This window comes from Carlito syrichta, unplaced genomic scaffold (assembly GCF_000164805.1).
Source record: "Carlito syrichta isolate Samal-C Ts95f unplaced genomic scaffold, Tarsius_syrichta-2.0.1 Scaffold308277, whole genome shotgun sequence".
Lineage (NCBI taxonomy): Eukaryota > Metazoa > Chordata > Mammalia > Primates > Tarsiidae > Carlito > Carlito syrichta.
This window is the reverse complement of record NW_007252373.1, coordinates 430,497-445,366: the sequence shown is the minus strand read 5'-3', so window position 1 is coordinate 445,366 and position 14,870 is coordinate 430,497. Positions and strand designations below refer to the sequence as shown.

The 14,870-nt window shown below is 33.0% G+C and overlaps 1 protein-coding gene across 1 annotated transcript in view; it reads right to left on the bottom strand.

Annotated features, from left to right (window-relative positions):
* Window positions 1-14,870, bottom strand: part of RELN (reelin) — a 534,724-nt gene that overhangs the window by 176,597 nt on the left and 343,257 nt on the right. The window contains exons 15-19 of the mRNA XM_008065395.1: window positions 14,217-14,326; window positions 11,329-11,395; window positions 7,343-7,576; window positions 6,519-6,680; window positions 1,795-2,031 (exon numbers count right to left, since the gene is read on the bottom strand). Of these exons, the coding sequence (XP_008063586.1) occupies window positions 1,795-2,031; window positions 6,519-6,680; window positions 7,343-7,576; window positions 11,329-11,395; window positions 14,217-14,326 (810 nt within the window). The remainder of the gene's footprint in view (window positions 1-1,794; window positions 2,032-6,518; window positions 6,681-7,342; window positions 7,577-11,328; window positions 11,396-14,216; window positions 14,327-14,870) is intronic.

Sequence of the window (14,870 nt, the reverse complement as noted above, 5' to 3'; positions counted from 1 at the left end):
TAAATTAAAATGCTCAGCAACTTTGGAGTTTATTTGAGCAGATGTTAACTATTTATGAAAATAAACATGATACAGGACTTGCATTCATGATATGACTCTTTGTTGTATTAAAAGTGTTGGGGAAAAAAAAACCTCCTATACAAACTTGAGGGACATAGCTTATGGCACATGACCAATCTGAATTACTGTCAATTCAGGTCAATTTAAATGTTCAGAAGCACACAATTCTAAGAAATCTCATTTTGGTCTACATCGTTATTTCTTCTTATTCATATTATCCCTTTATTTTATTTAAAGGCTCCAGGAGTAAAAATTAATATCCATAAAAACAAGCATCTGAGGCTATCAAATAGAAAACATGCAATATAACCTTTCCTACTCTGCCATATAGAAATCTCATTCAATTCAGTTTGACAGTGCTTGCAGCAAAAGTGACCAGCTGTACTTTCATTCCATTAGCTGTCATTTTGATGTTAGAATTTTAGCCTGCTGTGTGTGAGATGTGACTATACATGCACAATTCCCATCAAAGGTAATTTTCTGTGCAATGGTGTGTAAAATTTACCTCTAATTATGATAAGGTCACTGATGGGTCATTTATGATAGGCTCTTGGAGACAATGGTGGTGAATAGCTTTTGGTGAGATTCATCTGGAGGAATTAAATTGGTCTGACCATAACCCAATGGAAAATAAAAATCTTTTAGAAAATTATTTCTCAATCATGTTAGCAGTCCTAGAGGAACCCAGAGAGAGAGGCAGTATGACCATCGATGAAGGTTGTGGGTTTAGGAATCATACGGATCTGAGTTTAAATCCAAGATATCTAGACCTAGAAGACCCTACAAGATCTGGCCACTGCACATCCCTTGGTTTCCATCCTCAACTTCCCTACCTCATTCTCGACTCCAGACCAGTAGCCTTCTTCCTGGTCCTTGAACATGCCACGGTCACTCTCACTTGGGGAGTCTGTATCGCAAAGTTTCTTGTAGTTGGAATTCTCTTCTTCCAGATCTTCATATGACTGGACCTTCCTGTTCTTCCATTTCCCAATCAGTAGAATATATCATATTCACTGTCTGAACTACACAAAAGTAGCCTCCTCTAAGAAGCCTCTAAGGAGTTCCCTGTCCTAAGTAGCCAGTTCTTGACAACCCCAGTTAATCACTGTTGTATCATCCTACTGATGTTCATGAAGTACTAATCACAGTTGAAATTACTTACTGTCTATTGTATAACTAAATTTGCATATGACCACAGGGGAAATATCTAAAAAGGAAGGGTACCTTAATTAAAATATCCTACAATCTTGAGCACCCAATGACATGAACAGTGAGTCACTAGTCCAATATTGCTTGATAAAATGGATTAAAATGGAGATTTGAATTAACAAGTCAGGGCTGAGAAAACTTTTTGGACTTTATGTATGACAACATGAAAACAAACATTTTATGAAACTGTCACTAGAATAATTTCATGTTCCATTATGGCATCGTATGCCTCTATCAAGAGAGAATATAGTAGTCACTTTAACTATTAATATTTTTGGAGAGTTTTATATGTAACTATGGGAAATAAAAATTTGAGAGTAATAAATATGGTGAAAATTTATACTTATTTAAATTTATCAGTATTTTGTTTTCAGTCCTCCTTTCCATTGTAGATATATCAACTTTTAAAATGGTTCATGTTCAGTAAATATATGCCAACAAATGACTCAGTGCTGAGTAGACTGGAAGATCATCCTCATTTATAATTCCTAATACAAACCATAACAATAAAAATGAAATTCTTACCAAAGGGTCCAGTCATGGCCACAGTAGGGCTGAACGTTTCCAAGATAGAATCCCAGAGATTGAGTGACCTCCACAAGATTCGTAAAGTCAAGACTAATACTGTTGAAAAGTATAGACGTCATGATAATCTCATCAATAGCCCATACGTCTTCTCCCTGGGAAGAATGATATGGCTGCCACCATCTGAACTGAATCCCAAATTGTCTTGCATCATCTGGTAATTCTACAGAGATTATTCTAAAGGAAAAAAAAGTGAAAGTCAAAATTCAGATTATTTTGGTATCTTAGAATACAAATATTTATAGTGGGATAGTTTTTTCTCTGAATTATGGTATTTTAATAGTTCTTCCATGATTACATTCTTTTGAGATTTCCAATTTTCTGTCTGTCTCTAACACATCCAAAATCTTCTAAAATCATGCAAAAACATAACTTAGCTTTTACTCATCTGTTCTCAAAAAAGTTAACTCCTCAATAAAACACAGTTGTCAAAGAGGCAAGACTCATCACAGTTTGGTAAGGGATCTTGGGCAACTTGTTATACATGTTACAGTTTTGGGTTGTTTGGAACCATGGCATTTCCTCATTCCCCTGAACTTCGCATAGTGTGTGAGGCTATTTGCTGTGTCATGGCAGCTATGACAATAAACCTGTATCTGACAAATGGGGAAGAAAATTAAGAATAACATCTAATTTCTAGGAACAATTATTATACACAGCAGCAGGAACCATACATTAATTGCCACTGCAATGACATCTGCTTGAAAGCTCCATAAATCACAGTACCATGCTGCTCACATCCATACACAAGGTGAGATGTGAAGCAAATGGCAAATGGAACATTTGTCACCATCAAGGTACAATTAAACACCAGGAGAGGTGATTGCACTAAATGCACACTGAAAGGACTGAGCCATTTCTGACTTTTTTTTAACTAGTGGGCAAAGAAGAACTTTCTAACTAAGTGACTAGTTAAATAACTTAGAAATAAATTATTTTGAAACATTAATATCTAGGGTTTAATTTACTTATTAGATTGATTTTCATATCTTCATTGTGTAAAGAAACATGTTAAACTAGTTGTGGGAGTGTACTATTTTACATATTTAAAAATATTAAAAAATAAAATATATTTTCCCTTTAAATAATCTGCACATGGATATATGGGTTAGAATAACATGACTGTCACCACTGATTAAACAAAACAAAAAAACTGGTAGAACTTTTCACAATGTAAGAAAACTTTTTTAAATAATAGAAAATCAATATGCAAATACAGAAATAATCTTAAAACACTTCTTAAACTGAAAAGACATAAGTATAATACATTTATGGTTCTTAAATACTTTCCATGAACTGCTGAATTTTTTGCCAGCATGAATTTATTAGAAGAGTCAAGTTTAGTTAAATTTTTTGTAATTTTCACTTTAATTTTTATAAATATCTGTTTATTAAATAAATACATATATTTATTTATAATAACAAAATGTATACAGAAAATAAATAATTAAATTATATTCTAACTGGTTTAATAATGAAAAATCAGTCATTGATTTAATAATCTAATTTGGTTAGCACTTATTAGAAAATTACAATTTTTCTTTATATTAATAGTTTTAAAAGTAGTATTCTCTGTGATGAAAATAAATATTATTTTAAAAAATAACAGCTGCAAAGTAGAATTTCCCAAGCAACTTTTCAGGAAAATAGTGTATACGCATATGATAGCAGTAATTGAAGTGAGCAATATGTTCATGGCAGAGACGTTAAGACCATGGTTCTGTAATTAGACCCTTGGGTCAGAGTCTCCACTCTGACACCTAGTAGTTAATGATTTTGCAACCACAGACAAAACACTTCTATATGCCTCAGTATCTCCATCTGTGAAGTTGGGATAAAGGTATTCTAATGGCAAGGGTCACAGATTTTTCGTCTTTTTTTCACTATTGTGTCTTAGTATCTAGAGCAGTACCTGGCACATAATGAGGATTCAATTAATTCTTGAGGCAGAAAATACATAGTATCAGTATGCCCCTGATGGAGATGTGAATACAGAGGCACAAGAAGCTTAAATATCCTCTGTAAGGTTAAGCAGATTCTAAGTGATGAGGTCAGGATTTGGATCTGGGGAGCTTGGCTCCAGAGCCTTGCTCTTAGCCTGTACATCATATCTTTGAATATAGTGGGGAATCAGTTCTTGCTCTTAGCCTGTACATCATATCTTTGCTCTTAACCTGTTCATCATATCTTTGAATACAGTGGGGAATCAGTGATTTCATCACTCTTTGCATATTATGGCTAGAATAACTACAGAACTGTCTGATCAGAATATTCCTAAAAGAGAACCCAGAGACTTAGGTCAACTTTCTGTCTAAATCTTGTTTTGTGGGTAGGTACTAAACTCACGAATTTACTTTTTAAAAATATTTCATAATGATATGTACTATGGAATGGATGACATGATAGAAACAAAGAAGAGATCAAATACAATAATAGGGGCATAAAAATAAACTAAGATTAGACTTCTAAGTAATTTTGGAGTAAAAAATCCCTATAATTAAGTAAAAAGCTAGAATAGTTATAGTCTTACCAGTAATATACAATTTTACATTAATAAAGGTACCAATTAGTTCAGAAGACATTCTAGCCAGTTTGAGTTAAAAGACTAAATTGGATATATTACCAGACTTTAAATATTATGAATAACAAGTAGATAGTTCTTTTATTTACTGAATTAATCATAGGTAAGCAAATGATTTGAAACTGCCTAGGAGTAATAGTGGTTAGTCAACTATCACGTCTGATTTATGGATCACACTTCATTTTTGATCAACAAAGGCATAAAAGAACAATATGGAATTCACGGCAATTACAGGCAGCAATTTATACTGAAGGAAATACAGCAAATATATAAAGGCATCAAGAGATATTTAACTTGCCCAAGAAGAATTACATGGTTTGTATTATTTATCACAGAAAATATAATTTGGTATCTAGAATATATAAAATTCCATCTCTGCCATATCACCTTTTGTTAATATTTGCAAGAGGGAAGAGAGGAAGGTAGAGTCTTATGGACCAGGGTACATATATAGAAAATGAGAGCGTTTTTGCTACCATCACCATGCTCTCCTTTTAAAAAAATAATCTCCACTTCGATCTCAGTCTTTCAAGCTATACACATACGTAACATTGAAAAGCCACCTTGATTCTTAGAAGAAAAATGTTGCTGTCAAATGGTAGGCAAGATTAAATGCACCTTTGCAATAGCACATTAAATGTGTAATTATTTTTCATATCAACAAAGATTAATTAAATTTCATGATATAGATTGATTACTGAATTTTGCAGCTGTCCATCCTTGTTAGAAAAAATTTGTGCTTTAGGCCAAGTTAACTAAGGATGGTGAAATTTTATTCAGGCTTTCATCATTGACACTTTGATTTTTATTTAATTTCATTTAATGTTTACTTTGGAGAGTCCATGAAATGTTTCTTTAGGATTCATATGCTTCTACTGAGTAAAAAAATTGAGGTTAGCCTTACATTTTTACCTGTACAGGGAAAATAGCCAACATACCTGGTGTATTCTTAAAAATTTGGAATGAATAATGTTAATAAGTCATAATAGCTGTTAATTATTACTTCTGTGACATGCTACTTCATTTTCTATGAAAATAAAAGTTCTCATCTATTTGCAAATACTTAAATATAGGGGCAGCCCTAGACAAAATTATAAAATATGTAGAGTGTATCATCAGTGCCCTTTTCTCCTACTTCTTGAAGTCTGGCTTTTCCCAGAGTGCCAGTGTAAACTTCAGTCCCCAAAGCTCTCTCTTCTTTCTCATTTTTCCATGATTGAAATGTACTTCCAGGAAGGGAAATGAAATGTTAGTCCTTTATATAGATTGTGACTTTAAGTCACAGTGTAAACTCCTCTAATGGTGTTTTAACACTAAATCCTAATTCTGATATTTCCCATCCTTCTCCTTGACATTTGTAAAGAAAATTCAGCAAGTAGCTTAATTAGTGTTCTAGGAAGGGAGAAGATAATTTAGACACTTCTGAAATTGTACCACCAATGGTATTACTATTCTACCGACATTGAAGAACAACTCAGCTTCAAGTAAAACTTAAAGCTGATCATTGTTACTATACACAATGAAATCTATACACTAAAGAAAAATGGAAGTGGGCTGAAGAAGACTTTAAATATACCCTCAGACTTCACTTTTTTCAAGGACACTATACATGCTAGAAAAAGTTCTCGTAATTATTACTCAATTATATTATCTGCAAATCATAAAAACACATTGGTTATAAGATTTTGTGAATTATATAATTTATTATAACATATCAAAATATATTGCTGACAAGTTTGTTAACAGCATTTATAATTTAGTACTATATTAAATTCCTATGGAATAGTTAACATCATAACTAAATCAGAAAAATAGTGTTAACTATTTTTCTCTTTCCTTCCACATATTTCCCTCAGATGCATATTTTAAAATATGGCAATAAATTTATTCAAATTATCAGAACTCAGCAGGACAAATGGATTAGAAGAACCTGGCTTGCTAGCTTTTTCATTACAAGACACGTCAATCTTTGTCCTCTCCATCTCTCAATGGAAAAATACCTGGATCTTACCCCATTTGAATGGTGATTTTCCGAGGAAGGAGATATCCCTCTAACCATTTTTCCAAATGCTTCCCAACATACCTGGGCTCATGATAGTTGAGATATGAATAGTGCTCCAGGAGTTTCCAAGTTATCCCATTGTCATAAGAATAATGCAGTAAAACTCCTTCACCAGGCTGGTCAGGGGCTCTGCATGTGCTCAGAACAGATTTGCTCCCCAGCCTCAGTGTGAACTGGAGAAACCTAAACACAAACAGTCTATAATTAGTGAGTGCATAAACATTCTTAATCATAATATTTATTTTTGTCTTTAAAGAATTTCAAACAAATTTAAGTGAACCACTCAAAAACTAGATGCTTCCACTCTCCTTCTGTTATAAAATGCAGGTAATTTCACTGTGAGATGTGTGAATATGTGTAGAAGATGAGGTCAATGTGCATATTTTATGTAAAATATGCTCATAAAAATATAATACAATTTGATACACATTTGTGTACTATGTACTTGTGTACATACACTTAAAATGCCAATCACTCCTTTACTGCATTATTTATTAGGCATGGGGGGGAGGGAAGTTGTGGAATAAATCTCATCAGCCTCTGCAAGCTGTCAAATAAATAAAACTACATGAATTATTAACTAGCCCCTGGCTTAAGAACACAGTTTTGATGCTAACATTTCATAATTTAAAAAATCTAGTCAGTCACTAATATCTGAAAGTCATTGGTGAGCCTTCTAATTTATTAAAAACTAGGGCAAATTAACCCTAAACAAACTGTAAGCTCCTTCCCATCCTGGCTAAATAATGGAAGATGTATATATCAAAAAAAAAAATAAAAATTGAAACTACATCAACATTCAACATTAGTATCTGGTTTCTGTATGTAACTCTGACTTCACTCACCTGGATTGCGAGCTGTCAAGGAAGGATGTAATTAGCTGACGTCTCCCATCTTTGTTGAAAACCAGGGCCTTACCGCTGGCCAAGACACCACAGCCAAAGCTGACTTCAGCACCACGGATAGAGTAAAAGTTATGATAAGAGGAGAGCCTGGAACTGCCAAAGCTTTCAGAAATAAACATTGGGAATGTCTGGGATGCCATCTCACAAGCTGGGCCAGAAAACCCAGGGTCACATCTGAAAGAAATGTAGCGAGATTAAATTTTAAACTGTTGGCCCTTTCAGAGAGTCCCGATTCTACTTTGGGGAGGAGGAAGTCCAGAGGCTAGGATTTGATTGAATGGTAAATGAGGCTTATTAGTCTTTGGAGAATACTGAATCTGAAGACTTGATAAGAGCTGATTGACTGTAAATATTTCAGGTCAATACAATCTTTGCACAACTCTGGTATAAAAAGCTCATGATTAAAACAATAATTCAGCACTCATCTTCAACCAATGCCAGAAGCTTATCTAAAATGCATCTATGTCCACACACATTTCCAACTTAAAACTTTTGTATGAGGTGTGTTATATGTATATAATTTTATTCATAATAATGTTTATTAAAGTTATAAAAGAAACATCATAAAGAAAATACTTCTAATAAAATATCTATAATAAATTTATTCTAAGAGCAATTGTTAAAATGTATGTTATGTTTGTGATAGAAATTACTTTAAATATTTGGAAACTCTTGAAAAATCTAATTTTTTCAAACTTAAATTGGCATTAGAGAGGGAATGTGTACACCTTTGGCCTAGATAGACGTCCTTAGCAGAACTGTGTTGCCTCTCAGTGGACTCCCAAATTAGTAGTGCTTCAAGAAAAAGAAACCCACCCTCACCCCCCAACAACCTGCTTGCTCCCATGTGAGAACGTGCTGTATTTCTGTTAGTTGACTAGAGTATACATGGAGCTCCCCGCATCTTCTTTCAGTGAAAAACCTCATCACAGATGAATCAATAATGGAAGATTTTATATTTTTAAGAAGCTTATTCATCAGGAATTAGTTTCAAATTCTTTGTTTCTACTGTACTATTTATTTCTCACCACATTTGCAATGTTGTCCATTATAAAATGAAATTGGAATCTTTTGTGGTGGGGGACTCTCATGGAAGCTTTCAAAGCTTGCTAAAGTGTCAAACAAGTCTTTTATACAGCAAGTGTACCAGTGAAGTGATATTGTGGCATGACTCAGAGGATACTTCTTTAGCAGGATTACTAAAACTGGGATCTATCATGGCCTTTCAGAGATTTCGTGAATTGTAAAAACATGTTAAAATAAAATGCCAAATTTTGTGTATATTGGATTTTTTTGGTAGAAGAGGTCCATAGTTTTCATCAGATTATCACATAGATTGGACCCTAGAATGCTAAGAGTACCTTCATTGTGAGAGTTGTCTTGGCATCTTAAACAGCCTCAAGGAAGGAGAGAAAAAGAAAATCAATATTTACCGAACAGGTAGATGAGCCTCTAACAGTTACCTTCTTTCATGTACTATCTAATGGACTTAGACTGAATAGCCAATTTGTTTCCCCAAAGGGTAAAAAATCAACTAAACTGAATACCTTTTATGTCAGGAAATTGAATGTGATTTACCATGGCCACAAATTCAAATTAGTCTTTCCCAACAAGACTATCTATTGCCAGAGTGCACTGCAGGGCAGATACATTTTTGTGTATCTTAAATGTGTCTTAGAATGAGTGATTGGGAGAAATGGGTGATCATCTAGGAATGACTCACATTGGAGCCAGTTTCCATTTAGTAATTTTGAAAGTCTACTTTTAATCAAAGCTTATGCAACTGGGATAGAATGTTATTAAAGATTCCAATCATATTCAAAACACAACAAAAACTTTTGTTCCCTTTGTTTTCTAGCAAAACAGTAGGGTAGCACATACTGGTGATTTCAGAAATGACATGAGGTTCTCCTGACCCATGCATCATAGTTACACTGTATGTAAAGAAAAAAGGCCCCACTATTAAGGTACATGGATGACACCTGTGAAGGAAGAGATTTAAGAGGGGCTCTTTCTCCTCATTAGTATCTCTAACAGGGTTGGGCTTATCAGGTTTAGAGATCCAGGCCCAAAATTGTACACAGGCAAGAAAGAGTAAGGGAACAGGAGAGGATGAAATCCTGGTAGTATATAGCGGTAAAATGAGATGAGCAAAGTAGAGAGAAAAACACAAAGCCACATGGGTCACAAATTCAAGGATTTGCTTAAAGAAAATAAGTACTACTGATATAAATTTCCTTCCTGTGCAAAATTTTGCTAAAAATCAACAAGGTGCATATTGCTGGAAAAGGAGGTAGTAATCAAACTTTCAGTCCAGCTTTAAATAAGCAAAGGCAACAAGTATTACACAAAACACTCTCAGAAATATGGGAAAAAACTAAAGTTCCAACTGGTGAAAATATTCTGTAAAACCACAGAAGGAGGAAAAGTCTATGATTATTCAGGAAAATATATGTGTCAAAAAAGAACAATGTCCACAAGCATAATACCACCATTCAGATTTCTGTTTGTATCCACCATGGGTGGATGGATGCCTTAATAACACAGATGATGGCTTTAATAAAACCACTTGAATGCTACAAGGAATATTGTACACATAAAATGAAGTATGAAGTATAACTACTGCAATTATAGATTTGTCTTTTAGAAATACACCTTTTTTTGAATACAAGTAGTTGTCATTTTAGATAATTTATTTTCAAACTTTTAATGACAATTTCAGTAATTGCAAAAATTGCCTCCTTGTATTAATTTATTTGAAATGCACTAAACAAGAGGATGACCTGATTATGAATAATGAATGCAAATAAAAACTTGAGGAAAGCGCTAGTCGACATTTCATAGATCTAATGAGTAGTCAGTGTTTTTGAGTGGAAGTTGGTAGTTTTATTAAAAAGCACAGAAATCCATGTTCAGTTCTGAAATATACATAGAAATTTTTCAATTATTCACATACTCTAGAAAAAATTTCCATTGTGCAGGGTCATTCTTTGTTAATTGAATTCATTAAAATATAGTTAATTAAATTAATTGAAATATAGTTTAAAAAGTTAAAAAGCCACTCTAATCTCAGGGCTGATAAGTGCTTGCCTCATACATGTAATTTCCAAATGATCAGGTTCAAAGATCTTTACAAGTTCTCTATTTATTAATTAATTATCTAATTAATTAATTTCTGTTTTGTTGGAAGGACAAGAAGAAAACAACTGGATGATTGGCTGTTGTAAACTTATCTTTACAAAGATTGCCTGTGGTTTCAGGAATACCCAGGAAATTTTATATTAAATATTAATATGAGGATGACATGACAAATGTGAGTATCTATTTTATGGTATAAGCAAAGCAATTCATTTGTAGTGATTAGATATTATACTATAACTGTATAATTTCAGACTTCAAATTCAGCATCATTGCTCTGTGAAATAATTTATAATCATTTTGAAGGCCCAAATGATTTTCAAAAGTAAACAAGACTGCAAAGTTATATTTTAAAATGATGAATTTTCTTATTAAATCTGCTAAATTTGATCCATTCTAGTTTCCTTTAGAATTGGATCTATGGGTCACTATTGATTTTTATAATAATTTACAAAACATGCTAAGAAATAAAACACCTGAAAAAGTGATGAAATGGAATGTAACTACAGATAGAAAAGGCAGCCATCAAACTGTGAGGAATTCAAGTTTGTTCACAAATTTACTTGAGGAATGCTAAATTTGTTCACATTTTAACCTTATATAATATGTATTTATTAATTTTCACTTGCAAGATATATTTGAATAACACTTAAATTCCATTAGGATAATCTAATTTTTTATCTTAAAGAGACCCCAAACCCTAAAAACAATGTTAAAACAAATTTAAAAACTTGTGACTTCAATATGTAAAGTAAAAGTTAAAAAGAGCATTATTTTAAAAAGCTTACTTGCAACCATGTCGAGTGCACTGTCCTCTGCCAGAACAGAATTTGAGACATGACGGACCAATATAAACTGTGGGGAAAAAGGAAATCATGTAAAAGATTGCAACATAGTTGAAAAAGCCAAGGACACTAACAGTACAGTTTCATGAAGCAATACCCATGAAATAAGACCAGTTGTGTGTATGTTGTGTGCAGGAATCTTGGGTGATATATGGAATGCTCTGTGATAAGGTAAGAGCTTAGTTGCAAATCTACTAGAACTGTTTTAATTTACACAAATAATTTTTTCAAGGTTTTATATTTCATATTAAAGAAGGTAGGGTCATATGATTTGGATTTCTTGATAGAGCCTCCTCTGCTAAAATAATTTTAGACAGAATATTAATGCTTCTGCTTTGAATGTTCTTCAAAGTTTATATTTTTTAGGTAGAAACAAAGAATTTACAAAATTTTGTAGATTTTTTATGTCTACCTAAAAGAGGTTATAACTATAATTTTCATTTCTATCTGGGGAAAATCTATAACAATAGAGCTGATTGTGTCATATATTTGTGTGTTATTTACCCTGTCTAAGCTTCAGTGTCCCTCTTCTTTAAAGTGAGATAACAATATTCCTTGGGGGAAAGACTTAATGAAACGTTTCATGGTTAGCATGGTGCCTGGCACCATATGATTTAGTCACTATCAGCATTCTGGGGTCAAGTTTCCCTTGACAACCTCCTATCGTATTGCTTTGATGGGTTCCACTGTACACTGAGGAACAAGAAAGGGGCTGGCTTCATTCTTCTCTATCCTGGAAAAGTGTACAGACTGTTTTCCCAAACACACTTGATTTTATGGCTGCAGAAAGATCTGCTCTAGATTCTGCAAGTGGTTCACTGTGTTCTGAGTATCATTCTGGAGGCTTCTTGATCGTGTACCCATGTCATAGTTCAAAATACCTTCATCATAAAAAAAATTCAACAATAAATTAAGACATTCCAACTCAATAAAAAGTGGCAATTTCTGTCATTCCTTCCTGCTAATGATGGAGTTATTAGGACTCTTAGTATAAGTAAATTTACAGGTCTTTTTTCCTAAAGGTATGGAAAGGACATATTAACTTTCTTCACTGTTATCAGTAATGTAGACAAGTTGGAAAAATTAAAATATGACAACTAATATTGGATTTTTCCATTTTGCTATGATTTTCAGGGTAATTCCTAAAATATTTTCTTTATGCATTAGCAGAAGCTGACTCTGTTGTGAAGGAAGAGCATATCTAACAGAATTGTGCTACTGACCTGTTTCTTTTCCCTTGACATAATTCTGGAACTGCATAGGGAACTGGGAGAGATTTCAGGGAGCTTTTTTTTTTTTTTTTTTGACAAGTTAACATACATTTCTCTTGGGAAGAAGTATGTGTCCTTCTCTTCCCTTAGAAAGAAGTCAAAGAGTGGGTCTCATCTTTGTGAAAACCTTATATAGAGTGATAATAGAATTCAAGAGATCCTGCCCTAAGTTTTGCATTCAAAACACACTGCTCACTGTGTACATTCCATATATATTTACTTTTTTTTCATTCTACCTCAAACATGATGGTGGGAACTCAGAAGATGTGTAGTTAACACCTTCTGAACTAAAATTGTGTTGTAATAGTCTTTAAAAATTGAGATGTTCTTTGCATAGGCTTATATGTGCTTCACTGTACTTTTAAATTTCTTATTTATTTTATTTCATAATTGGTTTCTAAACTTCTTGTATGATTATCAAAGTAATAAGGTTGATTATAAGACCCTTAGAAAGTGTGACAGCAAGAAAAGCTCACAGATATTCCACTGTCTGGAGGCATATACTTATTCTGTAGAGCTAATTAACAGGCTCAGTAATGAAAATGCTATGCAAAATGTTTTACCAATGGAGAAACTATATTTTAACACTTTAATCTTTACATATTTTTGTAAATGCACTATGTTTATGTCCATATAACTCATGTGACCCTTGAGGGTGGGCCTTTTATTGGTCTTTTTGAAAACAGATTGTTCAAAGAATTTATATTGGTTCATTGGCAAATTATCTTGCCTGAAGTTATACTCAAGTTTCAAGAGTTTATTCAATTAACTGTGTCTTAATGTCTAAATGATTCAAAAATAACAAAAAGATGATTAAGGCATGAAAAATCACCATTAAACAATGGTGTATATTTTTCCTATTTTATTAAATGACCATAAATCAGTGGCTATGCAAAATTTGCTTAAGTACTGACATTTTATCCCTTCTCTTCCTCCCTTTCTATTTCTTTGTAGTATAACTCATCAGTCAAACTTATATTATTGTAATAGTGATATTGGCTGGAATATGATGCAGAAATTTCAACAATTCATTTAAAAATTAAAGATAGAGGGTTTTATGTAAATCTAAATTTTCCTTTTACACTATTTTCTGAAAAGAAGGTGAAAGTTTCACTAGTATTTTAGAGATGATGTCTCCTTCTGTGTGATGTTTACATCGAAAAGCTGAGCATTCCAGATGTTGTGGTAGTTACTACGAGAAGAATGGGTCTTGTTTTAATACATGCAGTATAAGTATTTATGTTAATTTTGTATAATACACTCAAAGAAAGTGTTAGGATACCCCTTGTCATCAACTGTGAATTTGAGTTTCAGAGGTTTCTGCATTTTTAAATTATGTATGTTGAAACATTCTAGCATCTAATATTGCTGACTCTACTAGCTTTTTTTTCCTGATTGCACATCCCTGGGCTTCTAACGGAATGCAAAGGAGAAAAGAAAGGGAGTTTAATGAATTGCAAGACCATGACTTAGACATGTGATTAAGTCTGCGCTGACGAACAAAAGCACAGGAAGACTCTACATCAATGGCATGTGATTATGCCAGGCATAAACACTAACCATTATCAATTGCCCACATGTTTCCAAGGATTGGTCCTGTTTGTCTCCAGCGAATCCTGGTGTTCTGGGTTAGTGCTGCATTAGGAAGGGGAATTGTTATTCGGTTCCACCTGCAAGAAATTTAGCACAAAACCAGCTTCAAAACTATGTTCACATCTTTTGATTCTATTTTACATGCTTTTATATTCTAGTTTCTTTGTGCTTGGAAAAGCACTAAAGTTTGTCAATAAACTATTTAAATGCATTTGTGGAGTTTTATAGTTTTAAAACAGACATGTAAAAACATCCATAAAATGCTGGAGTAGTGAATTAATTCTTAATAGCAAATGATAATTACTTTGTTTTTAGATATTCTTTTTAGAAATTTTTACGTCAATACTCAGACATTACATATTATCTTATGGTTATCTGTGCAGAGATGTGGTGCTAATTAATGTTTTTGTTATTTGCTATCTCCTAGTCCTACACACATTTTAAAAGGGGCTAAGAAAGAAAATAATCCCCACCTTAATTTTTCCATCCTTGGAAATATTTTTACTATTTATATGGTGCTATTCTGTAAAGTGGCAAGTATTTTCCATAATTTCTTTAATTTTCATAATCCCCACTAAGGGGTATAATATTGTCCTTCATTATGTAGAAAGTTAGAGTAAG